The sequence below is a fragment of the Platalea leucorodia genome, assembly GCF_965183815.1.
Source record: "Platalea leucorodia genome assembly, chromosome: 5".
NCBI classification, from domain to species: domain Eukaryota; kingdom Metazoa; phylum Chordata; class Aves; order Pelecaniformes; family Threskiornithidae; genus Platalea; species Platalea leucorodia.
The window spans coordinates 95481018-95506130 of NC_138827.1; the positions used below are offsets into that span (position 1 = coordinate 95481018).

General features: G+C 39.9%; 1 protein-coding gene across 1 annotated transcript in view; it reads left to right on the plus strand.

The window, feature by feature from the left end:
- THSD7B (thrombospondin type 1 domain containing 7B) overlaps nucleotides 1–25113 on the plus strand; it is a gene marked incomplete at its 3' end in the record, with an annotated part of 273337 nt that overhangs the window by 106006 nt on the left and 142218 nt on the right. The window contains exons 8-10 of the mRNA XM_082312579.1: nucleotides 16100–16291; nucleotides 19804–20038; nucleotides 22235–22350. Coding sequence (XP_082168705.1) covers nucleotides 16100–16291; nucleotides 19804–20038; nucleotides 22235–22350 — 543 coding nt within the window. The remainder of the gene's footprint in view (nucleotides 1–16099; nucleotides 16292–19803; nucleotides 20039–22234; nucleotides 22351–25113) is intronic.

Here is a 25113-nt window from a genome sequence, read left to right on the forward strand (position 1 = left end):
TAAGGAATTTTATCGCAAATTGCAGACTTACTGGGTTTAACGTAAAGGCCGTGGCAAGTAATACATTTAAACTGCATTTAAGTAGTAAAGACCAGAATATCAAAGTCTAAAAGCAATAAACATTAATTTATTCAGAAAGTTTTTATATTTTCTTTCTAGTTTATATGTTCTTTTCACACACTGTCATTTAATGAGGTTATGTTCTGATTAAAGTAGAAAAATAAAGTAAAATGTTTTATTTCAGTAGATAAAAATGTAGCTTTTAAAATATATCAGCTTGCCCCACGTAGTCTGAGCTAGCTGTACAATTTTCCCTTCCTTCAGTATGGCTGCTAGACTAGCGGGTTTTGGGGCAAAAACTCCCCCTTATATAGAGTTTCAATTGAAATCCATATTTTCATTTTCAGTGACAACTAATATATTTCCTGTAATCCCTTTCAAATATTCACTGGCAGTATTCCCAGACATATATTTGAAGGTTAAACGGTTTAGGATTTATGTACTATACTATGTAGGTCGGTCTGAATAAGCCAGTAAGTCTGTACGGCCCCTTCATTGCCAGAGACCAGTTTGTATCTCAGAAACACTACAGCTGTGGCGGCACGAAGTTTTGGCTGGTTAATGAACGGTGGTCCTAACGAGGCCCGGGTGAGGTGCTGGGCTGGAAAACTGCTTTTGCTGGTTGCAGAGCTCGCTTGGGTATCATTACGTAGGGCTGCTTCGTGTAGCGTAGATGCACCTTCCTGGCAGCTGAAGGTTTTGGCTGGCTGTCCAGAAACATCTCTTTTTTTATAGGCTGTAATTGGCACGAGTAAAGAGAAATAATTAAAATAATATGCCACGAGGTTTGCATTTTAGTAGGGCGGTTTGATTAAAATTGGATCTGCCTTTTCCTCTCCCTTGAGGACCATTGCTCGCTTTGTGGCTAATGAAGTGGAACGAGCACTGTGATCAATATTTATGGTGTCACTCTGGGCACCTGCAGTTCTTCCAGCCCTTCTTGTACTGTGGAGCTGGAATGGAGGGTTTTAACTCCGAGCTAATTAATGGCTAACTGTGCAACTTGATACGAAGTCTGGAAAGACTGTTCTTAGTACTGCTTCTTCTGAGGGTCACGTGCGACTTGCACAGATTTGCTAGTTCTCGGGGAAAAAAAGTAGGAACTCAGTTTCCTTCGGGGATGTACTTTTGGATCCCTCAGTCATCCTTTGGTGTTAATTTGGGCTCTCCCTGTATTGAGAACAACCACCCCACCTTTGCTATTGAAAACACAAAAAAGAAGGCACTTTTGAATTCTTTCAGCTGATTTTATAGACTTCTGCCCTACAGCTTTTCTTCTTTTTATGCTCCAGCCTCTACTACAGATTCCAGTAACTGCTGGAGATAGCATGTATTTAAGTCTAACATGAACGCCGTGGAGCTGGTGCTAGCCTGTACTTTTGCATCTTAGCAGTTTGGAGGCTGCTCCCAGCTGTGTCAGAAGCTCTGTATACAGCTGCTCATGAGGTCCACAGACTGTGGCACTATTTTCTGTTCAAATGAGCCCTGCACTACTTTGTTCCACAGTTCTCTTGACTCCTTCAAGGCTTTCCCAAAATAATAATATCATCTTTGAACTCTTGGTGGGTTGGTTCCTTGCAAACTTTGGCCGTTCCCTGCCAGTGACAGCGGCTGGAGGCAGTCCAATGTAATTAGTAAGTATTTTGGAGACTCTGCTTTGGCAGCCTTGTTAAATATATGCAGTGAAAGCAGGATTAGTATAGGGCATCATCTTTTTTTCTCATTAGGGCATCTCTACAGTCTGTAAGCTTATTTAATTGGAAATTAGCCATTCTTATTAACACAGGAGATACCCTTTGGTCCAAATTCTGACACAGGATAAATGTATATAGTTCCCACTAAAGAGAAAGAAAATGCATCCACATGCTCCAGGGTGGAAATTTGCCCTTTTGTGTCCATTGCAGTTCTCCTGGAGGAGAATTTCATTTTCTAGTAAAGGCAATAAATTTCTGCTGCTCAGATAAGTGACTACAGAGGTTCATCATCAGGATTTGAAGAAATAAGCCTCCTAAGAAGATGGATGATGACAAGGGGAGTAAGAGTTGTTATCCAATCATTTGTCATGGTCCAGAACATTAAGATATATGGGTAGGACCCCAAAGGTGTGTAAAAGTTCCTTTTTCCAGCAGTCAGCTGGTACGTAATAACTTATCCTGTGCAGTCAGCCAGTATTACATGCGCTCTGAAAACTCATTTTGTTTGCATCTCTTTGTATACACAGCACATAAGCGGTAACATCACATATTGCTGGGAAATATTCTACACATCATCGAAATGTAGCCCACGATTACTGAATATAGACACAGACTTCCCCAGTGCTCACGTTAACTCCCTTTTCTCCCTCCTCCATCCCAGTCCCGATGTTAACATTAGCTGCCTTGCCTCTTTTGCTGTGATAGCATTCTGCTCCGGGCTTTCTCCGGATACTTTTCCCTCTGACTGCTTTTCCGTGGTTCCCTGCTTTACAGCGGTTTCCCTCTAGTTCTTCCCCTGTCTCAAGGCTTCAAAACCACGTAGCAGCCATGGGGTACGGTGTCAGCTACTGAAAAACTAGATTAAACATTCATGGTTGGAGGAGTGCTTGTTAGCATATATGTATTAATTCGACACTTCTGCTGGTTTTCAGTACGTTGGGAGGTTATGTTGCCAGTGAGGTGACTTTAAGGTCTGCAGCGGAATACATTTCAACTAACTGCAGGTAAAAATCTTGCTCTGCTGACCTAGTTTCAAAGAAAAACCTTTCCCCTTTTTAACAAGTGAATATTCCTCTCTAAACCAAACGTGGTCAAAACCAGATTTCTGAGGGATTTTGTTAAATGCTGTCTCTGCAGCTGCACTAGCTGATCTTGAAAGTTCACCTTAATGTAGGAGACAGCATCATAGTTTGCAATGGTGAACTGCTCCCTGCCTTGCTGCTTGTTGCTGGGAAGTCACGCGAAGATGAGGTTTGCCCTGTCCCATCTGGGCTTGCCATGGCACAGAATAGCTCAGTAGCCTAAATTTGATCAGCTGAGCCTGTGAGAGCTTGGTATCATGCACTGAGTCCTACTGAACTGTGGGAAATCCTCCAGCGCGGCAACTTCATTACGTCCGTGTGCTGGAGTTAAAATATGGCCCTCGCGTGTTTCCCCAGCCTGGTCTGGTGTTTCGTGGTCAAAAAGCTTAATTGGCTCAATGTATTTTTTCCCCTCCGATTCCCTCTTGCAGCTGGCTCAGGAGGATGTATCTGGCCACGGCTGACTCGCAGGCAGAGGATTTTTACTGTAGTTCACTTGACAAGGGTTTAGATATGAAAGTCTCAGGCTTAGTCCTCAGTGGTGGCCTGTAAGCCTGTGTAGGGACATAGATGTGGGGTGGGAACAGAGTAATGCTCTGGAAGGATCATGATGTTGGTGCACCTCAGAGATTTGTGATTAGAGCAGCCAGGGGCTGACAGCAACTTGCTGTTGAGTTCTCAAAACTTCCCGGGTGCAATTGTGTCGATGCCTGTGGAAGTCAAGCTGGCATGATCTGCCTTCAGCAGGACGGGGGTGATGGACCCTGTGGGTTTGGGAGCCCTGTGTGGACTGTTTCTGGCAGTGTGTCTTCAGGTGTTCAGATGTTCGGTCCTGCGGGTGTTCTACCAGCTGGCCGTGGCGGGGAGATCTGTTCCTACGGGTTTAGGAGCCATCAAACATCACGTGGCCATGTTTCCAGGGTAGCAAAATGCAATTCTTCTGAGTCCCAGCCATGTAATTACAGCAGTAATAATAGCTATCATTTTTGATGCCTCAGTGCCAAATGTAAAGGTTATTAAGTTGTTTCTGTTACATTTTCAGAGTAGTCTGTTCTGCTGCTTTTTCCCTATTTGTGCTTTATCTACGATTTAACAATTACCAGAAATGTGATGAGGACGTATGCAGAAAGTCAGCCCCTTGTCTTTTTTCCCAATGACTGAGGTGCGTGTGAGCGGCCGTTATCTCAGCGGCTAATCCATGAAGCTGGAGCTAATGTGCGAAGTGACCTTTGTGAAGAGACAGGAGCTTGTGCCAATATTATACTTGCAGTTTGAGTCAACTTTTGCACTTTGTCATCTATTCGGTTGCGTGAGCTGCTCCCTTACTGACTTGTATTGCCGTATCATTTAGTAGCATGTCAACCAAGTTAAGGGATGCCCAAAATTTGTCGTGTATGTCAGTTGTGGTGTTTTCATTGACCAGGTATCATTAGTGTTACCTGAGGACCCCTGATCTTGATGGTCTAAATTCCTTCTCTGCGCTCACCTGTTTGTCCTTCATTTAGTTTGAAGCTCTTCCTGCGTAGCTGTACCTTTCCCAGTTTGGTGAAATCAATGGGATTTTTACCTCTGGAATTAGACCCAGTTTACAGCAGCCTGTGGGTAAGCAAAGGTTATTCACCAGCACTTCCCTTCTCTACAGTTTTATAGTGCTTACGAGTCTGATGGATGAAGCACTCAATTATTTAGCATCTATCAAGCTTTTGCTTACAACACCTAAACAAACACTAGTATTACCTACTTTTTTTCCGAATATATAAAATATAAATCTGCTACATTAACCCACAAACTTAAAATAAGCATATGCTGTTGCTTAACCAGCCCTTTTAATGAAATGGGTTTTGAATTGAAATTTTAAGTATGCATGAAGATAGTAAGATACCATTTGCAGTGTTAGGATTTCAATAATGTATGGAATTAGCAGAGCTTTATTATATTTCTGTGCCTGCATGCCCTCTGTAGAGTAAAAGTTCTAATAAATATAAGTTCAAAGGTAAAATTTTATTGCTGCGCATGAGAGGAGAGAAAATAAATTAGAGTAATGTAATCATGCTCATATATGTTATGAATTTTGAACAGCGTCTATTAGAAAGTTTGTCAAAATGTGCTTAGCTTTGAAAATACAGATTAACGCTGAAGGTTTTAATATTGTTCTTCCTTATGTGCATATTCCTTGAGAATATAAGTGTAAAATATCTCCTGCCGAAAGCAATTGTCATAAAATGACACTTTCCCATTTTAATAGCTGAATAATCAGAACAGAAATATTTTCTAAGTTGCGGAGAGGTTATTGGTTTTTTCACACAAAGAAATTTAGTGATAGAAAACCAGATTTTATCCAGATATTCTCCAGTTTTTCTGTTTCAGTTCTTATATTTGAAAAGCGTGTCCAAATGCCTCCTGACAGTCTTGACGCTTCAGGGTGTTTAAAAAGGGGGTGGGAGAGGCATTTGTTTGGTTCCGTTTACTGATGCTGTGTTTTCCTTTAATCTAGTAGCAAAGTTAAAATAGTAGTTCTCCCACAGGAGCTGGAAAACCTGTTAGGGAATGACGGGTTGGTATCTATCCATGCACTTTATGGTTCATGCATCTTTCTTTTTTTTCTGCTTTGGAGCAAATAAGGAGTAGGTCAGCGTGGGAGGGCAGCGGGTGTCTCTGAACTCGGCAAACAACATTTGTCTGAACTGCCAGCTCAGCACATGATCCCGGCTTCAGCATCTCTGAGAAAGCCCCAGCTTGATGAAATTTTGATACCAATAATAATTCCTTCTCCTGTGTTTTCTCCACTTACCATCCCTTTACTTTGTCCTCTGTGATTTTCCTCTCTTGTCTTTCTGTGAGCAGAGGGTGTACCCTGAGGACACTACCAAAGCACGGGCAATGGCCTTTCTTAGTCTTTTTCATACACTCTTCAGGTTTTAGCTTCACCACTCAATTTGGAAAATATTAAAAGCTGTAGGTGTATATGCATCTTATTTTGCTTTTAAGCGAGGGGGTCAGAGTCTTGTTTAACAACAGCGGTCCAGCTCAGGTCTGGAACTCAGCTGCCACGGCCAAACCCATCCATATGTTCGAACGCTGGAAGGAGGCGGTGGTGGAGGGTCAGCGTACCCCACCGAGCAAAGGCCTCCTGGGGACGTGGCGTTTCTCTCCTGGTGGATGCTGCCCTGCTGGCAACACCCCATTTCCCAGGTCGGGATGATAACGCCGGCCAGCGCTGTGAGGATGCTTCATCTTGCTGTGTAAACGTTCAAGCGGTGGCATCCATCTCCATCCGAACCCTAGAGAAAGAGTGAACGTTTTGATGGGAAATAGTTTCATCAGCCAAGGAAAAAAGGAAGCGGAGTGTGCTGCCTTATCTGGACCAGCAGCATCGAGAGCAAGCATCGGGCAAACTTGTGTCTCAAGGCTTCTGATACCCAAAAACTGATACACATAATCTTTTTCTGTTGCATTAGCAGATCTGTTACGCATCACCTTTCAATTACACAACCCAAAAAAAGGTCCTGTGCTGCTTACTGGGAGAGATTTCCTCTTGGAAACCCTCATTGGAAGCAATGTTTTTTATTCTTTTTCCCAGTGAAAAGTATAGTCACAGATGCCAGCTTTTAGGTATTTTTTGGTTTTGAGACAATTTGGACTCTGAATAATAGGGGAAAACTATAGGGTTGGGGTTTGGTTTTTTGTTTGTTTGGTTGGTTGGTTTTTTTTACCCTCAAAGAACAACTGTCAACTTTAAATCTATGTAAACTTCCCAGAGACAGAAAATAACAGGAAACTTTTCTAAATAAACCTTCCACATTTTAGGTCATAATAGGCAATTCTTGCCTTTAACTTCTTCTGTTGATGCTGTTGTAGCTGAGTTGTAAGCAGGAGGAGGCTGCTGTTACAATATAATCAGTGAACCGGTTCCAGAGGGTGGAGCAGTTTAGAGACCAAATGCACTTTAAATGGCACTAGAGGAATGATGCACTACCGATTGAAAATGTAGGCATCGTTATTAATGATGTAATTAAAGTTCCACCTCACGGGCAAAGTGGAAGCACACAGAAAATATTATTAATATTGTGTTTCCTACATTTGATTTATCCACATTTTAAGTACTAAATGATCTATGCAAAATACAGTGAAAATTAAACACTCTTTCTAAAATTCACAACTTTATTATGTAAAAATGGTTCAAGCATAGGTCAGGGTACATTAGCCAGAGGTAACTTAACCCATCTGAAAAATGTCTTATGCAGTTTAGATGCAGAGTTGATACTTGGCAAAACGGGTGTGTACACTGAGAGGTTTTACTCAATAACCAAAGATCACGGTTTGCAGTTTGCATGGCTTTTGTCAAGAACAGATTTCAGTCATTCATTTAGACCCTTGACTGATGATCATCTGTGTTACTGGCTGAATTTTCTTCTTTATTGCAATCTTTTAAAAGCTATTGAATAGGACATCTTAATACCGCTCTGTTCTGAGTTTTGTCGATCAATTAGAGACAAGATTGGAAAAGAAACTACTGCTATTAGTAGTCATAATAAAAATAAAAATAGCCTAGTATTCGGTCCTGCAAATCCTGAACATTTCCTGATAGACTGTGAAGCTCTCAGAGTTGCTTTATGGGATTAGGCCAGACTCTGCGTCTGAACTAGAACACATTTTTGTGTTAACTGCTTCTAAATGAGCACTTAGTTTTAAGTAGTTGGCATAAATCTAATTTTAATTTACTGTTTTCATTTTCTTTTGCATTGATCCTCTTTTTGTAGAGATTCAATTGCAGACTTGGAGAAAGATGTTTTTCAAAGAGTCCAGATGGTATTTGCAATTATTTATTATCATTAGCATTCCCTGTATCCGAAAACAAGACTTTTGCCAACTTAGATAAACCTCATCTGCTGCACTATTGTTTACAATTTTTCAGTGTCATATGTTAATACAAACTCACTCTTGGGGCGATTTCTGGGGCTAGAAGAGAAAAAGAGTCTGTTATTCCCAATATATCGCAAATTGCTAACTTATTTTGGGAATATCGCTTGGATAACAGTCGCTCATAGCCTTGATGGCCATGAGCAAGCCAACAAAGTACGTCATTCTTAAGAATAGCATAATCAGAACAAAAGTCATAATAATCAAACCAGTAGGTATAAAAGCATTGCACCTTTTCATGCATGCACACACAACTTTTCTTTTTGGGATCACTTACTGTGTGAGAGCACGATTACTGTAGTTTGCCCTTTCTAATATGTCCCTTACAATTTTTTTCAGAGTTTTGAGGTTGAAGATGGCACCTTAAGTCTGCAAAAATTGAGTGCTTAGAAATTTACGGCTGTGATGCAGTGGGAATAAATTGCCACCTTCTTTATTCTGAATTTAAATGCCTGAATTCCTCCACTAAAATTGTTCTGCCCCGTTGCACAGATATATAAGTGTTGAAGTGGGCTCTACATGCTATTGGAATAAACAAGTCTGCTCATAAGTGGTTTTTTCCCTTAAAGTTTTGGAAAGATATGTATATTTTATAATATTTTAATACATTTGACTTATTTGTATAATTGATTTCTACAATATTTTGTGTTGATTAGCATTTGGAACAAAGCAGTACAGAGAAGAAAATAGAGGGACACCTGTTTCAATTATACCACAGCACCAATTTCAACAATAAATCTTAATTGCAATCAGTCTTGATCAACCCACCTGTGTAGATTCCCTCATTTACAATGAGGAGGGATAATGGAGAAAAAAGAAAAAAGTGCAAAGAGAGGGAGCAGCAAAAAACCACAGAACACTAGTATGGATTATGTTTAGTTCTTGTACTTTATGTTTTCAGATTGCTGTGCTATATTAATTATTACAAACAGCAGCCAGAATTTCTATGCTCTTCTCCGGGAATACAGTGAACCCGTATTTACTTTCAGGTGCCACGTGAGCAATTTCTCTTAATTCAGGAGGGGTTGTGCAAACAGCCACAAGGTGGAATTAATTCTGCTTTTACGCCCAAGCCCAGCAGGTGAATGTGCAGCAAATTCCTTTAAATGACTACTTGTCTTTCTGTGTGGGATAGGAAATACATCGGAGCCAATCTCTTAGGTAGGTAACCTCTTGCGGCTGTATTATTTTTATAAACCTTGAGACTGGTAGCTGCTGTATAATACTGCATAGAGGTACACCGGGATGTTCTCTGCAGGCTTGGCAGCTGCTCGCTGACGTGCCTCCCCCTGCGCTCACTGTCTTGGAGCTTCCTTAGAGTCACAAATCAATTTTCTTATGTGCATTTAGATAAACAGGGAAAAACAGTTGTGGGTAAACAGTCCAAATTGCACTAGAGGATGTATAGGAAAGAAAAACAAATACCACTTTTTTTCCATACTCGTCATTATCTTTTTCTCATAACCTCTGTAATGATCACTTGGACATGGGTAAGGGACAGGATCGTGGCCAGTGATGCAGGGATTTGGGCAAGACTTCTGATTTTATGGTGATTTCATAACATATTTCCAGACATACTGTTTCTTTTGAACATTTATTCTTGTTCCCTCTGCCCGTCTTTCATACTTTTTCATCTTACTTTCCTTTTCCTTATTCTCCTGAGTTGTTACTCCCTTTTTCTTCATTGTGCATTATGTGATTAAAAATGTATTTTCTCTAATCTTATGTATTGTTTTTCGTAGTTGCATTTGAACTAAGTCTTTTGACTCAAACCCTTAATGATTGTCTCATCTATTCTTTTTTTCCTGAGAATGATCCTGGTTGTATTTGTATTTATTTCCTCTTTTCCATTGTGAATGGCTTGTTCTTCTTCACTGCTTCATCTTTTTTTCATGATAGATCTTCACCTCCATTTGTCTTCATTGCTATTGCATTCCTCTTCTCCGCTATGGGGCTCTGATAATGGTGATGGACCGCTGCAATTAAATTTATTCCATACGCCACTGCTTTCCCTGACAAACTGACACTGCTCTTCTCCGACGTTCTTACCTGTTGACTGGCATTAAGAAAAGTCAACCAGGAGCCAGGGATTTCGGTGAAGTGTGACATTGGTCTCCCAGTGACGACTGAACGTGGCAAGCCCTGGATGCTTTAAGGCATCTCTAAAGCTGGTTGTGCAATGTGGAAAAAAAACCCCATAATGTTGTGATGAGTTGAACACATTCAAAATGGTTATAAGAAATTTCTCCTATTGTTGTAGTTTGATTGTTATTCCTTTTAAATATAACGTTGTCGTTAGCTGATGAGATGCCTAGGCCAAGATATTGTCAGCAGACAGCTTTCACGAATGCAATTACCATTAGCAAACTGGCATACAGTCAATAGGAATTCTTCTGAATTTACTACTGTCTGTTGACATCTTATTGTGTTACAGGCAAGTATTTAATCGAAGTTTATTGTCATTCTTTTCTGAGATTTAAGTGGGACATAAAATTTTACGATACGTATAGTATTTTAGATGACAGCTTCATTATTTCCACTGAATAATTTGAAATGCTACAAGGAGAAATATTGATGTCAAACCAGTAATTGTCATTAAATATGCAGCGTTTTTGCAGCAGTCATTTGTGCAAAAAATAAATTTTCTGAATTTGTAGGTAGCAATGCAGAACAGTCTGAAATGCAATTCCTTCATCTCGAGCCTTTCCCCACCACGGAGGTCAGTCAAGGCTCCACGCACATGTGCAAACCTGAAATCTTCAAAGTAATGTTTCAAATTTTCCTTTTAAAAAATGAAGATGGTATAGTGGTGAATGTCAAAAGGAGGATACTTGGTTTGGTTTTGAGTTGATCTTTCGAATCCTGCTGCCTGATGGGATCTGGTTTTTTGCTGCTTTAGTCGTATCCTCTCCAGTGGACGTTCCCCACAGTGTAATACCTGTTTCCTGAGCCAGGAGGGACATCTGTGGCAGGTGTAATTAAACCATGTCATAGGGGATGAGTACATAGGTTGCTGGGAAGACTGAGACTAATGTGCCAGAGCTGTGATTTCTGCAAGGTGTTACGTAAATTAGGCACATGCAGTTTAATATTGAACTGATTCCGAATGAAACGTTCCTGTTGATTCAGTGCCATGCCGTGGAGTGCGTCATTCAGGATCATGGGAGTGGCTTCTCCTTCTAGGATGGAAAAGACAATAAGAAAAAAATAAAGTTGCTGGAAAAAAAAAGCTCATTAATTCAGGGTGGGTTTTATGTTATTCCTTGTTTTGTTTCCCTCGTTGGGAAGAATTTAGTTTGCTTTTAGGTGAATCAAAAATTCTACTCAGAATTGTACTCCTCCATGTAGCTTCTCTGTTACCTTGTTAAAGAATTGAAATTAGGGACCAGTACATTAGGTAATGATCAACTTTATTAGCAAATATATTTACAAAAATCCATGCTTGTCTTCTCTTTTGTAATTATTACACCCTGACTTTGGAAGAAGATGGATTCAATCTTTCCTATATTGAAAAAGTTATTGTCCTGGTTTTGGCTGGGAAGGAGTTAATTTTCTTCCTAGTAGCAGGTATTGTGCTGTGTTTTGGATTTAGGATGAGAATAATGTTGGTAACACACTGATGTTTCATTTGCTGCTAAGCAGTGCTTATACTAAGTCAAGGACTTTTCAGCTTCCCATGCTCTGCCCGGTGCACGAGAAGCTGGGAGGGGGCACAGCCAGGACAGCTGGCCCAGCCTGGCCCAAGGGCTATGCCATACCCTATGGCTCATGCCCAGTATAGAAACTGGGGGAGTTGGCTGGGGGGCAGTGATCGCTGCTCGGGGACGGGCTGGGCATCGGTCAGCAGTTGCATCACTTGTTTTTACCTGGGTTTTGTTCCTCTCTCTCTCTCGTTGTTTTTCTTTTCATTATTATTATTATTATTATTATTATTATTATTATTATTATTATATTTTACTGCAATTATTAAACTGTTCTTATCTCAACCCACAAGTTTTCTAACTTTTGCTCTTCAGATTCCCTCCCCAGTCCCACCGGGGGGGGGAGTGAGCAAGCGGCTGTGTGCTGCTTGGTTGCTGGCTGGGGTTCAACCACAACAATTATCTGCTGAATATATCTGGGGTATTTAGCTTTAATCACTATACTATTCAAGTACAAGGCAATCAGTTAAAAAAAAAAGTCATTAAAGTTGGTCAGGATGCTTGCAATAAAACATTTTTTATGGAAAACTGTAATATTTTTCTTAACTAAAACTTTTTTTTTTTTTTTGAAAGCATGCATTCTCAAGGCTGAGAACAAAAACTGTGCTTAAAACATGAAATAAAGAGCATGAGAGAGGGAACACTGTGGCTCCTGGGATGCTGGAGATGCCAGTTCAATTCTTATACCTGATGTAGATCAGAGGTTGGATCTTGTGTGCTGTGCCTCATGGGTGATGGCTAAAAACCACACATGCGTAGTTATGCTCTTGCTCTCTCCCCCACTCTTTAAAAAATATGTTCTTTGAAAGATCTGGATTTTGCCCTAATATGGAGTATAAAAACTTGAAAACTTTGAAACCTTAAAACATTTCATAATATGGAAATATAATTTCCCTTTGACTCACAGCCAGGTTGTATTTCTTAGTATGGAATAAGTCAAAAAGGAATATTTTCAAGGTGCTGTGTTGATCATGACTAGCGCAAATCAATTAACAGCTGTAACTCTTTGTAAAATACAGGTATAAGTTCTGTTTTACAGCTAGTGCTTTCCACATGCAGTTGTCTTAGCAGCAGTTGTTTGTGGTTACCCGAAGGATAGAAAGCACTTCCCAAGGTTCACCCCAATCTGAGCCCCACTTTGTTGTGTCCTCAACATTAGGATGAAACTGTTCAGTTGCTCAGTCACCATCCTAACCAGGTCTCCAACTGCATCTCAGTAACAGCTGTGGTTTCGTACTGTTTAGTATTACAGCAGAAAAAGTACTATTCAGAGTAAACATAATTCCTTGAGACTAATTGTGGACACTTGGACAGTATCTCAAAGGGGAGAAGAAAAATGTAATGAGCAAGTTGTATCTGAAGAGAGCCAACAAAGATAGTGGTGGTAACCTCTGGGGTGGGTTGGATTGGATGGGCTGGATCCAGTCCAAAGCAACTAGAGGACCCCACAAAACCTAGGACTTTTTTTTTTTTTTTTTTTCTTTTTCTTTCTTTGAAAACACCTTCTGTCCTTTTGCCTTGTACGGCTCAGTTTACTGATGAACGATGCTCTCAGTTTATTCCAATGTCATAGCAAGCTGTAGACAGGAACCAATTTCTCGTCAAGAGGGAGCTGCTCCAGGCTCTGACCAGGAGAGACTGGGTCCCCGAACTGCCACCTGGGTTTAATTCCTGGTTATCACAAGATGAACTTCAGAGCAATGTCATGGGTTCTCATCTAAAAAAATTCTAACAGGGCCCAAAGCTGTAGCTGTCATGGTCAGTGCTGTCCCTTTCCCTGTTTTTCCTGAAAAAAGAAAGTCACCAAGACTTGGCATCCTTCTCCTGCGATCCCCCACCCTGCTGCTCTCCAGGGCTGATTTCAGATGCTGCGTCTTGAGATCTAAACACATACTTGGATGAGAATTCATATTATGTTCAGATGCATAATTTAGGTGCTTAAAGGCATTAGTCCTATGTAGAGAGGGAGAAAGCCTCATCTAGAAAGATTATTCAGAATATCTGAGATAAGAATTACACCTTCAAGGTACTATGTGGACAATTTGGAAGCTCTGGAGAATTTAATATTCCCTGTAAATCTGTGACAATGCATAAAGCACACTTCAGATGTATCCTGTACTAGTATTTTTCATGGAAAATGAAAGATTATTACCTCTCTTTGTAGTATACAGTAGTTTTCTGAGAATTCTCTGCCAGGCGGCTGGTACAGAAGAACGTTTCCCTTCTGCAGTAATACAAGCCAGTAATTAAACCTGAACACAGCGAATAGAGCTATAAAGTAAATCAAAGTGAGTGTTGAATTGTACCTTCATGCACCAGGTGGTAAACTCTTTATAACAAAACTCAAAGCTTCCTTTCTTTGTTGAGGAACCATGAATTGCAGCCTGTTTGCAGCGTTACTGTTGCTGTCACCTGCTGTAAATCCAGCGTGAAAAGAAATCACAGAGGGAAGAAGTGGAAAGCACATTTTGCTCCTTTGCCTCCCTTCCCCACAGGGTGGTCGCTTGGAAATCTGTGGCATCTGGGCCCATGGGTGGAGGAAGCCACCCCAAAGGAGACCCAGCTGTTTTGAGCCATCTTCTGAGTGGAGTGGCTTGGACTTCGTAAAGTCAGATGAAATCAGCGGAAAGGCTCCCATGGCTTTCAGCAAGTAGGGTTTTCTCTAACGCTTACATCTCTGGCACTATCTGATTGGTGGAAAAATTGGGCTAAATCCAGAATTTGGTGAACTTCGTGGTGCTCTCTTGCCATGAAGTCTGTATATAATGAAGATAACTTCATGCATGGATGGAGGGGAGGGGGCCGTGCTTGCGGGGACAGTGTCCGCTCTCATCCCTTCTCATTCAGAAGCCTGTCGCTGACTGTTCGTGTGCTTCCCTGTGAGTCTCAGTGATGGGAGAGGAGGACAGATGTTTTACCCTACTTCGCCAAAGCATATAATCTCTTCATACTGCTGTACCATTGACTCCTAAAATCATGTCTGCCTAGGATGCCCTCGTGTTATCTACTGCCGTACAGACAAGCTGTCAAAATGTTAGCAGGGATTCTGACGCTAAAATGACTCAGGAGGACAGCTGGAACCAGGCTTACAGGTTTATTTGGGGTTTTTACATTGTTTTTCTATAAAGATAGTTCTCAGCATTATGTGAGCATCCAAAGCAGCAGTGGTGATAATAGGCTAGTCGAAGCGAATGATGGATTAAGCCTGGTTTGCAGGGGTGCCAAACTCAGTATCGAAGGATGGGGCTGTCTGTAGGGAGGAGGTTGGTCTCCATTTTCTTGTTCAGCAGACTTAGTAGCGCAGAGGCTGGGCATATCAAGCCTTTCCTGATGAGCATAGATGAGTGCGAGGGAAAGGGAGTATAAAAATAAAGTATTTTTAAACATATCTTGCAGTCTGATTGCCTGCTAGATTCTCCGTTACTTCTCATAATATGCTTGAAAAGTTTTATTTGTGCCTTGAGGGCGATGAGCCTGTCTTCATTTAGGGATGCAACTGCAGATAATACCACCATGCTATTGACAGCTTTATGCGCTCTCGCTAGCAGCCTGCCTCTCTTATTTACTCACTTGTACATGTGTTGCCTTGCAAAAGCAGTACAGTTTTCTACCCTCCTAGTTATAATTGCATCCTGGGCCGCCTCGTTACAGAGCCTCTTCCTATAGCATGAGGTGAAAGAGCCAGTTGTTGCCATTATAAATTTTAATTCTTTTTTTCCTACGTATAATTGAGCCTGGATAATCATTAAGTTTTTTTCCTAGATTCATAATTAAGGAAACCTTGAAGGAGAGCTTTGTAACTATTATAAGGGCAAAAGAGGAGGTAATGTTCAGCTTGAGCTTGTTGTTTATAAACAGGTAGATGTGAGCTTCCAGAAATTTCGGATTTGTAGCTGAAAATTCATGTGTCTAGAAACACTAAACAAGAGAACAGTGTAACAAAGTCAGTCACGTCTGTTCATTACTTGAATTATATTTGTAAGACATTATGTGGAATTCAGTACCAAAAGAGTTATGTTTTTTGATGTCCTCATAAGTTCTATGCAATTAATAAAATTAGTGGACATTTCATTTGTTATTGTAAAAATAAAATAACATGTTATTTTGCTTTTTAAAACCAACTCCACATGACATCCCTCTTGCATGCACGGCTAGTTCTGGTGAGGTTGCAGGAGAATGACCAAAACACCTATTGGACACTTCTCTGGCCTGCAGGAAGAATATTGTCTTCTGTGGGGATCTGAACAATTTGTGTTGTGGAAAATAGGTTCTGTAGGTGGAGATTGCTGAAAAACATGGGGCAATTATCATCAGTTCTGTTGATAATTGATATTACAGCTTTGTATTGATTGAATTATCTCATCCCTCGTGCGTGCCTGCTTTATGAAGTAGACTGCAGCCAAGATGTCACACACAAAACTTGAAACGCATTTTTTTCTTTTTTGCTTTTCTGAAGAAATACTTAAGTTAGTTGCTCAAGTATTATACTTTCAAGCCTGAAGCCTTACCATGTGCTCTTTTGTAACATATTCCTCCATGGGCTGGCGGACATTTGACATCAAGTTAGTCTGTTTGATGCAGACCATGGATATTGAACCATGTTGAACCTTCCTCCATGTCTGTCTTGTTTTGTTTGCTCCAGGTGAAGAAGTGCCACATCACCTCTGCTCAGAGCTTCCCCGGCCTGAGGTTGTGTCTTGTGAAATCCCTTGTCCAATGGACTGTGTCATCAGTGAGTGGTCCCCGTGGTCCCCGTGTTCCCACTCATGCTCCAGTAAAAATGCTGAGGGCAGTCAAAGCAGGAGTAGATCCATCTTGGCCCTTCCAGCTGAGGGTGAGTGGTAAACATTTTGGATTAATTGCCGTTTGTTCGTTTAATGAGTTGACCTGCATTTGTCAGCCAAACTGTATTTAGATCAGAGCTAATCTCAATACTATAGCAATGAGGAATAATACTTAATACTTGTCTGCACTTCATACCTAGCGACTGAAATATCTTTATGGGCTTCAGTTAATGCATGTGTCACTTAGAGAAATTCTGTCACCGTTCAAAATTATTTACTTCAGCCTATGAATTATTGTCTATTGAGGGCCAGTCTGTGTGTGAATTTACTTCGGGAGAGCTACATCCTATACTAATGAAATTGCTGCATGACACAAACTCATCATGCGAGTGTCTTTATATAGGAACATATCAGTAGCGATTTAGAAAAGAACAGTGAGCTGTGAAAAATGAAGAAATAGAAAAAGACCTGTTTATTTTATTAACGCAGACCTAAAATGTATTGACCTTCTTGTTTTTCTATTGGAAGAAGTAAATAGCTCTTGATGAATATACATAATTTTCTCTGGATCTTCATGGGCACATCGTGTATCTGGATTTTTACATATCAACATCAGTGATACAATTATTTACAGAAGCTATTTGTATTAGAAGTATAGTCTTCTAACTATAGTTATACATACAGTAATTCATTTATGTGTTGGTTTATCACACACAATTTGAATGGTATCACATCAAGTGCATAAAAATTCATAAAATATGAACAAATCTAACAGACTAAAGCCTTCTTGACACAACAAAAAATATCTACTATTGTCAGCACCATGTGCAGCTAATGCAGCAGCAAAACACTTTTAGATGCAAATCTAGTCTAGGACAAGCTCTGTTAAGTGCTATTTTGTAAATTATCATTAAAGCCACCCACTGTTTCTGAGGCAGCGTACGATTTGGTCTTGCAAGCCCTTACTCATGTGAATGGTCTGTATTCACATAAACATCCTTACAAGCACTTGCAAAGAAAATTGGGACCCTTCACGATGGAAACTGCTATATAATTGTTGAATGAATGATAATAACTACTACTAAAAAAGTCTATGAGCTAGAGAATAATTAAAATGAAAAATACAGTTGGCTTCATATTTTCCATGGAAGTAGCGAAACGCAAATAATGGATAAACATGAAATTATGAAAGTGAAGTGTTGAAGAAGTTAATTCTGGAAGTACACAAGCTCAGTCATCTCAACCTGAAAAACGCTAAAAATGACGTGCTTTGAACTGAATACTTTAAGTTTCTCAGGAAGGAATAATTAACTATTAAAATCAAACACCCCAGCTTTTTCTGTACATATTTAGCAATGAGTATAGTGCTTTGCTATGCAGAGTCACACATCTGCGTACAGATAAATAGTTATTGATTTGAATTTGTGGAGAGTGGAAGTGGATTTAATACCATTATCACTGCAATACTAAGGCAATGTTATGTTACCTGCTTTCTCTCACACTTTCATACTCAGCTCACAGCTGAGCCACCAACTTCTCCAGGGCTCTGGTACCTTTGCAAGTGACGTTTCATTTGTCCTCTATCAACTGAGGCAACGTTAGCTGTGGCTCTACTGTCTGAGGGCTTCTGGATGCCATCCCACAGGCCGACTTCAGTTCAAACCCTTGGGTCCTTTTCTCCAAGCTGTTCACCAGATCCCAGGATATGATAACCAGGAGGCTGTTGATGAAACTAGAGGGGCTTGGTTTAAATCAGGTTTTGAAAGATATTTCTTTACACAGCAAACTTTGGAAACTTGGTACAAGAGGAGATTGTGGAGGCAGGCAGTCTCAGCAGGTTTAAAAGGAATTAGAGGAACTGATGAACAACAGGTCTATAAAAGGTCCGTAAACGCCTGCTAAAAGGGCTAGGCAGTGGCATGCTGTCCTGCTTTCCTTGTAGAAAAGTTGTCAATGAACTGCAGAAAGTGGCCAGGCTCTTGTGCTTTTGCTAAGCAGCATCTCCTGCTTTCAGTTTTGCAGACAGACTGCTAGGTTGGATGGACCAACTGGCATTTTTTATGCTTTTAAGTTAAAACTGTCTTCTTACTACTCTCCCTTGTTTAGGAGAGCTTCCTTACCATGGGTATTCTTGAAAAAAACACCGTAATTTTTCCCTGGGAAGCTCAAAATTTGAGTTAGATCTTTTTTCTTTTTTTTTTTTTTTTTTTTTTTCCCTAATGGACCAGGCATTTTGCCATTTGCTTGCTACATTTTTTTTTTTTTTTTACGTGTGCTCAAACACACAAGAGCAATAACTGGTTTGCATTTTTCCTGCCAAGCTGAAATCTTTAGGAAAGTAAGTTACTTGGGGATTTTTCTACTCCATCATCATACAAAACATGTCTGAGACTGAACGCTACGTGGAACAGTCCATTTGCATGAAAAGATGAATGGTAATGTGACATGATTATCCAAATCTGTGTGCTAAGAAATTTCAATCCCTCTCTCTCTTTTCTCAGTGCTGATGATTGTGGCCGTTTGGGGTCATACCTTGTCTGAGACAGCCTGGTCCTGCAAGGCGATAGGCACCCCTTCGAGGAGCAATATGCCTTCATCTCCTGTTGATTTTAGTAGGGTGTAAAGATGCTCTGAACCTCGCGGTATCTGGCCCCAACACTTCAGTTCTTTCAAAACCTGTAGCACTTTTGCCATGTCACACATTGCCAGATTCTCCCTCTTGGAAGAGAATGGTTTTGATTTTAGTCATTTTTACTTCTTTCTTCCTAAAATGACAGTGCTTGCTGTTACAATTTCACTGCATTACTCCTTAGCTGTTGAGCTACGAACATCTACTGCTTTTATGGGATAAATTCAGGCCGCTGGCTAGTGTGCTAAAGCTTCTGGGGATGCTGTTCGAACTCCTGTACTTTGTGGATTTATTACAAGTTGTTGACAAAGTGCAGTAGCTTAGCAAAGTCTTTGGACACCAATTCGAAGGATGCTGCTTCAGAAAAGTAAAGGCTTCATATTCAAAACTTGTCTTTCAAGTTTCCCCCTCTTGATTTGCAGGTGTGGGTATTGTTTGATACATTCCTCCATCAGTACGATTCGTCACCCTCTGCAGCTCAGCTCTTTAAGGCAACGCGTGAATAGAGTCCAAATATTAGAGATGTTCCTCCTTGGGAAATTAGCAAGGAGAATGAACATAAAAATAATGCTTAATTTGTCTTTAAACCTAATTGCATGTTTGCTGAGTGATACTGGCATTTAAATGGAATCAACTTGGCTGTGTGTAGGAGTATCAATAAGGTAACTCAGAAATATGCTTTGCCTATTTCTGTTTCCATTATGTGTTGGAATACAATTTTATGCAAGGCTAGTTTAATGGGGAAACGATATTTTAGAAGGTTGTTATTGCAGCCATAAAGGTCAACAGCTTTATGTAAGTGTTATTTATTTATTTTTTTAAATGGGGGAAAAAAATATATTAAGCAAACCTAACATTTTTATTTATTTTTCCATGTCTTCCTTTTGCCACATGCCATAAGATTAAACATGCTCTTCTCTTGACTCTTCCCAGGTGGAAAAGCCTGTCCTCCTGACCGAGCCCTGCAGGAGCACCGTGCCTGTAATGATCATCCGTGCGTGCATTTCTTCTGGGAAACTTCTCCCTGGAGTTCCTGCTCTGAAGACGCACTGGTAACTGCGCTCAATGCAACCATTAATTGGAGCGGAGAAGCCACTTGCGGAGTGGGCATACAGACAAGGAAAGTCTTCTGCATGAAGAGCAGTTCTGGCCAGGTCACACCTAAAAGGTATTTAAAGAAAGGTTATTCGTGATTATTTGTAGTTACAATACATGACATATGAAGGCGTTTTCAGCTAGCGTAGGGAATCTGCAGCTTTGAAAATAATTTCATTTCAGGACTAATTTTCCAGCTACTACTCCAGCACTACTATGAAAGGTATACTAATAAGTAACAAAAATAAATAACCGGCCCATTCTTAATTTTCTGTGTAAATCCAAGCAAAATGCATGTTTTTAGTGGTGTAGATTTTTTGCTGTAGCTCCTCTGTTATTCTAATTTACAGTTTTCTGCAAATATTTTTCCTGAAGGACAGGTGTGAGGAAAATATAAAGTACATCTGAATATGACGTTCATCAATACGTTATTAACCATGCTCAAATAAAATAGAAAAAGTAAATAGAGTTTGCATTATATTTACACCACAATAAGGCAGAACCATATGTGCGATCTATATCATTCAGCTGATTTATATAGCTTCTATAACGTGATACTGACACGACAAAATTATGTATTTTGCAGTACAAATATTCTGAATTTTGCTTTGCTTTACTAAATGAGGAAAATAAGTAGCACAGATGTTTTCCCTAATATCAAAAAATCAAGACATTGCTAATTATTTTTTGCACTGTTAATGAGTCTGGAGACTTACAACCAAGTTTCATTTCTTATTGTAGCTCTCAAAACAATCCTGTTCGTATAAGCAGACTGCGTTGATTTCAGTAAAGTTAATTAAAATTCTTGAGGTTAATAAGATTAATTAAATAAAAGGAAAGAAATCTAGTATTTATTTATATCTAGGATCCATTGATATGCTGTAACGTTACCCTATTAAACATATTGTTTATAGAGCTATATAATGTCTAAAATAGTTGTTTGCCCCCTCCGCTTTTGGGATGGTGTAAGGGGAAATGGAGCTGAAGGGGGTAAGTAAATATTCATGTGAAGTAGGTGAAGGGAAAACAGAATTTCAGTGGTGGAAAAATCCTGTGAAAAGATGACATTTGTGTACTGAGGACTTCAGAAAGGGGCTCTCCTTGGCTTTGGTGTTGTAGTTTCAGTGCTGAGGCATTCCTCGTGTATGGAGATGGCTGGAGCAGAAAGGACTGTCGAGTCCTTAAAAGAGCTTCTTACTGAAATTGTTTCTGTTTCGGCTGCGCTGCATATTGTTCTTATGGGGATAATCGTCTTAAAAATAAAAAAACCTTAGACCTCTAGAAGCCTTTAGAAAGGTGGGTCTAAGTGAAGGACTAAAACCTCTGTGCTTCAGAATTACCTTGTTACTGCCCCGGAGGGCCTGGGCTGGTCTGGTGCTGGAGGGGATGGAGGGCAGCCCTCCTCGCCACGGGCACCGGCTCTGGCGATATTATATTGTATGTTTGAGTTCATGAAAACTGACCCAAAGTAACGGTAGGTTTTGAACTGCTGTGGTGAACGTTTACTGTTAATATGGCTTCAGAAATGGGATACGTTATGTGAATAAATAACCTTTGTGTGTTGGCATACTGAATTTTTCTGTATTCTGCATTTTTCCTGATTTCATGAAGAAAAATTACACTGTATCAGAAGAAAGTGCATGGCACAGAAAGCCCAATAAAACTAAAAATTTTGCAGAAAAATATTTCAACGTCTTTGTTAGATAACAGAAATCTACCCTCTAGGATAATCATGCTTAATGAGAAGACATGTCTCTTTGTATTTATTTTCTTTTAAATTATACCTCTAAGTATCTTATTACCATCTCAGTAACAGAATTATGACATTAAGATTTATTTTCTTTCCTGGTAGGGTTTAGTGGCATATTCCTGTTTCAAATGGGGTCATTTTGGGTTGCATGCATTACTAAGTTTTTTTGAGTGATCTTTCTAAATAATAACAATTTTAAAAAAGTAATTCCCCTTCTGCTCCCCCATTTGAAATGCAAGATCTGCCTGATCTCAGGCAATTATCCCTTTTCCACCCTTTGATTTTTTTAAATATTAACTGCCTGTGTCTGAAACTTTTATTAGAATATGCATGACACATTTTTCATTTAGGAGTTAAAAATGAATTAAAAAAAAAATCACAAAATGAGGCTTTCTATGAGCAGAAGTGATATCTTTGGTATGGCAGTACGCACACAGCCCTGTGAGAGTTTCAGGAGTAAAATGTTTCCCTGTAGTTTTAACTTTTTATTATATTTTATCTTTGTGTTTGGATTGATAGATGTCCAGAGTCCATCAGACCTGAGACCGTGCGGCCGTGTCTCCTCCTCTGCAAGAAAGACTGCGTTGTTACGCCTTTCAGTGAGTGGACTCGCTGCCCCACAGCATGTCAGCCTGGTAAGCCTTTAAGAAGAGGGGAAAATTTGGGGAAAAATTAGAGAATTGGCCTAGAAATGTGCAGTAGTTGTAGTTCACATCAGTCTAATAATTTTTAGGGCATCCATCTGAATGAGTTTTGGACTTGGAGTGTTGTTGACAGTGATGATGTTGATGGGGTGTGGGATCCTTGTGAGCAGATTTGGAGATGTAAGTTCTCTTTACCTGGAATAAATTCCTTCTGGGCTTCTGCCTTCGAAGTCAGAAGTCCGAGGCCCCAGCATTGTATGGCTATAGATGTAATTGCTACATTATATGACATTTATTTCTCTTGACCAACCTAGATGTATGTACAGGGTTGTGCAAATAACCCCTGTGCTTCATGGTTTTTCAAGGCCCATACGTTTCTTTGATCTAGTTGGTTAGCTTTTGGACACCAGGTGTTTAGCAAAGTTTCTTTATAAGGATCTAGTGTTGGGTTTTGTGACAAATTTGTGTGCTTCATTAATTGTTCGGATGAAAGCCTTCTCAGTTATCAGAATATTTCATTTTTGTTGGTGGCTTCCTTGCCCTTCAAAGGTTTTCGGTGGATGCTCTAGCATAGTCCTTGTTAGATTTTACAGGAAAATGAGTTGCTTTCTAAAACAGTGAATCCTGTTTTAATTAGGAACTTATTTTTAGACTTTAAATGAGCTGCCTATGAAGTAGAATAAATTACCTGGTAAATTACTTTGTTTATTAAATAATAGTCTACAATTAAAATGAGAAGAAATTAATTATTTAACCTCCTTGGCAGTGTTATCATTTTAATATAATTCTAAATTAAAACTTCTTAGATGGGGGAGTTTGGTTTTTGCTAGATCTGTTATTGATATGGCTGCATTGCAAGATTTTTTTTTTTTTTTTTTAATTTGCATTGTGCAATTAAAACCTCAGCACAATAATGAAATTTCAAAACCGCTATACATATGTGAGTTTTTAGGGGGTTTGTTTTTTTTATAGAAAAGTTGTATTTAATGAAAACACTATACAGATGGTGAATTACTAAGCAGATCAAGCAGGAACAGGTATTGCCTGGCAGATTTAAAATTAAATGTGTACCGGCATAAGATCAGAGCTTAGACAAACATGCAATCACTAAATCAGGTTTACACAGAACTTTACCAGTTAAGCTGTTTGTAGTTTATCTGAGAAAATGCGTCCAACTTTACTATCTAACAATAAAAAAGCTGACATTTTCCCTACATTTAAATGTCATCAGACAACAGGCTGTCTTCTGGCGAAGGATTATCTCATACCTCAGAAGTGTAGACAGCGGTGAACTTAGGGCAATAACAGATGGACGGACAACATAATTCACAAAAGAAGTGCAATTGAATCCAAACACCTGTTGGTGAGGCAGGAACAGGGAGGTTGTTGCAAGTTATTGATTCTCTGCCATTTCAGATACTTAAAGGTGACAACTGTCTGCCGCAGTCTCCTATAATATATCTGTTTTAATGGGTCTTTGAGGATGAATTGAAACAAGAATTAAAGAATCAATATGGAGGTTTCAGAATATGAAATGGTTTGAATGAGCAGCATGCAGATTTTCCTCTGTCACCTCCATACCTGGTGGTGAAGGTGTCCTGGGGTGGTAACTGCTTTCAGCATGGATGATGTGTTCTCTGGTCTGTCAGCATAGATTTAAAATGGGGAGATTAAAAAAAGCAAACATCTAACAATAAATACCATTTTTTATCTCCCTCCTGAAAAGAGATGGTACCTGTAAGTACCTCTCTTCTTCTGGCCAATGGCTGTCCAGGGGGAAGGTTAGAAATTTCGCTGCTGTTTAATTCTCTAAACAAGTTTATGTGAAATGTTAGGTAGTAACTGTCCAATTTATTTCCCCATGCCTTAAATCAGATTTCAAATGAGATGGGGTAAAAGTGGATAAAATGCATGGCGTGCCACGGTAAGAAATACCAGTGACCTCTACCTTGTGTCAGACAGTTTCTGTCAAGGATCTGCCACTTCCAGTTCTCATAAACAAACACTCAACCAGAGCTGGTCAAAGTTAAAGACTTCTCCCTTCGAGAGCTCTTATCTGCACAAAAATACTGAAGACAGCTCTGATTTTGATGACTAAAATGTCGGAGAATCTGTCCTTATTATTTGTGTGCTCAGAGTCTTGTGTTGACCAGACTCTGCCTTTCCATCTGGTCAGGAGCAAAGAGGATGAAGCTGAATGTTTCAGATAAATGCCTGTCAGTGTTTAAGAGGCATTTGGACGATGCCCTTAATAACATGCTTTAACTTTTGGTCAGCCCTGAATCGGTCGGGCAGTTGGACTAGATGATCGTTGTAGGTCCCTTCCAACTGAAATATCCTATTCTCTCCTGTTCTACAAAAGCTGGACCAGTTTTCTATCAAGATATAGCAGACTTTACAGTAGGGAGCAAGGACATTGTCTCTCATCTGACAACGGTGATCCACCTTTCCGAGCCCTGGGCAGCGTACCGGGGAGGCCGTGGGGGAAAAATGCAGAGAAAGCAAAGATACAAGAGCAAAGGAAGAACGGGAAGAGTGGATTGGTGGAAGGAGTTGTGTGGGTGAGATTCTCTTGAGATTCGGAGGCTTGATTTTTTCTGGAGGGCAAGCAGTCATAGCCATGCTTGAAATCAGCTGAAGTTCGGCTTTAAAAGGACAGTCCTACATAATGCTAATACTCTGGAAAATCAGACTATAGCAATTTTAAATGAGATATAAAAATTATGTTCATTAACATTTGTAAGGAATGCTGTA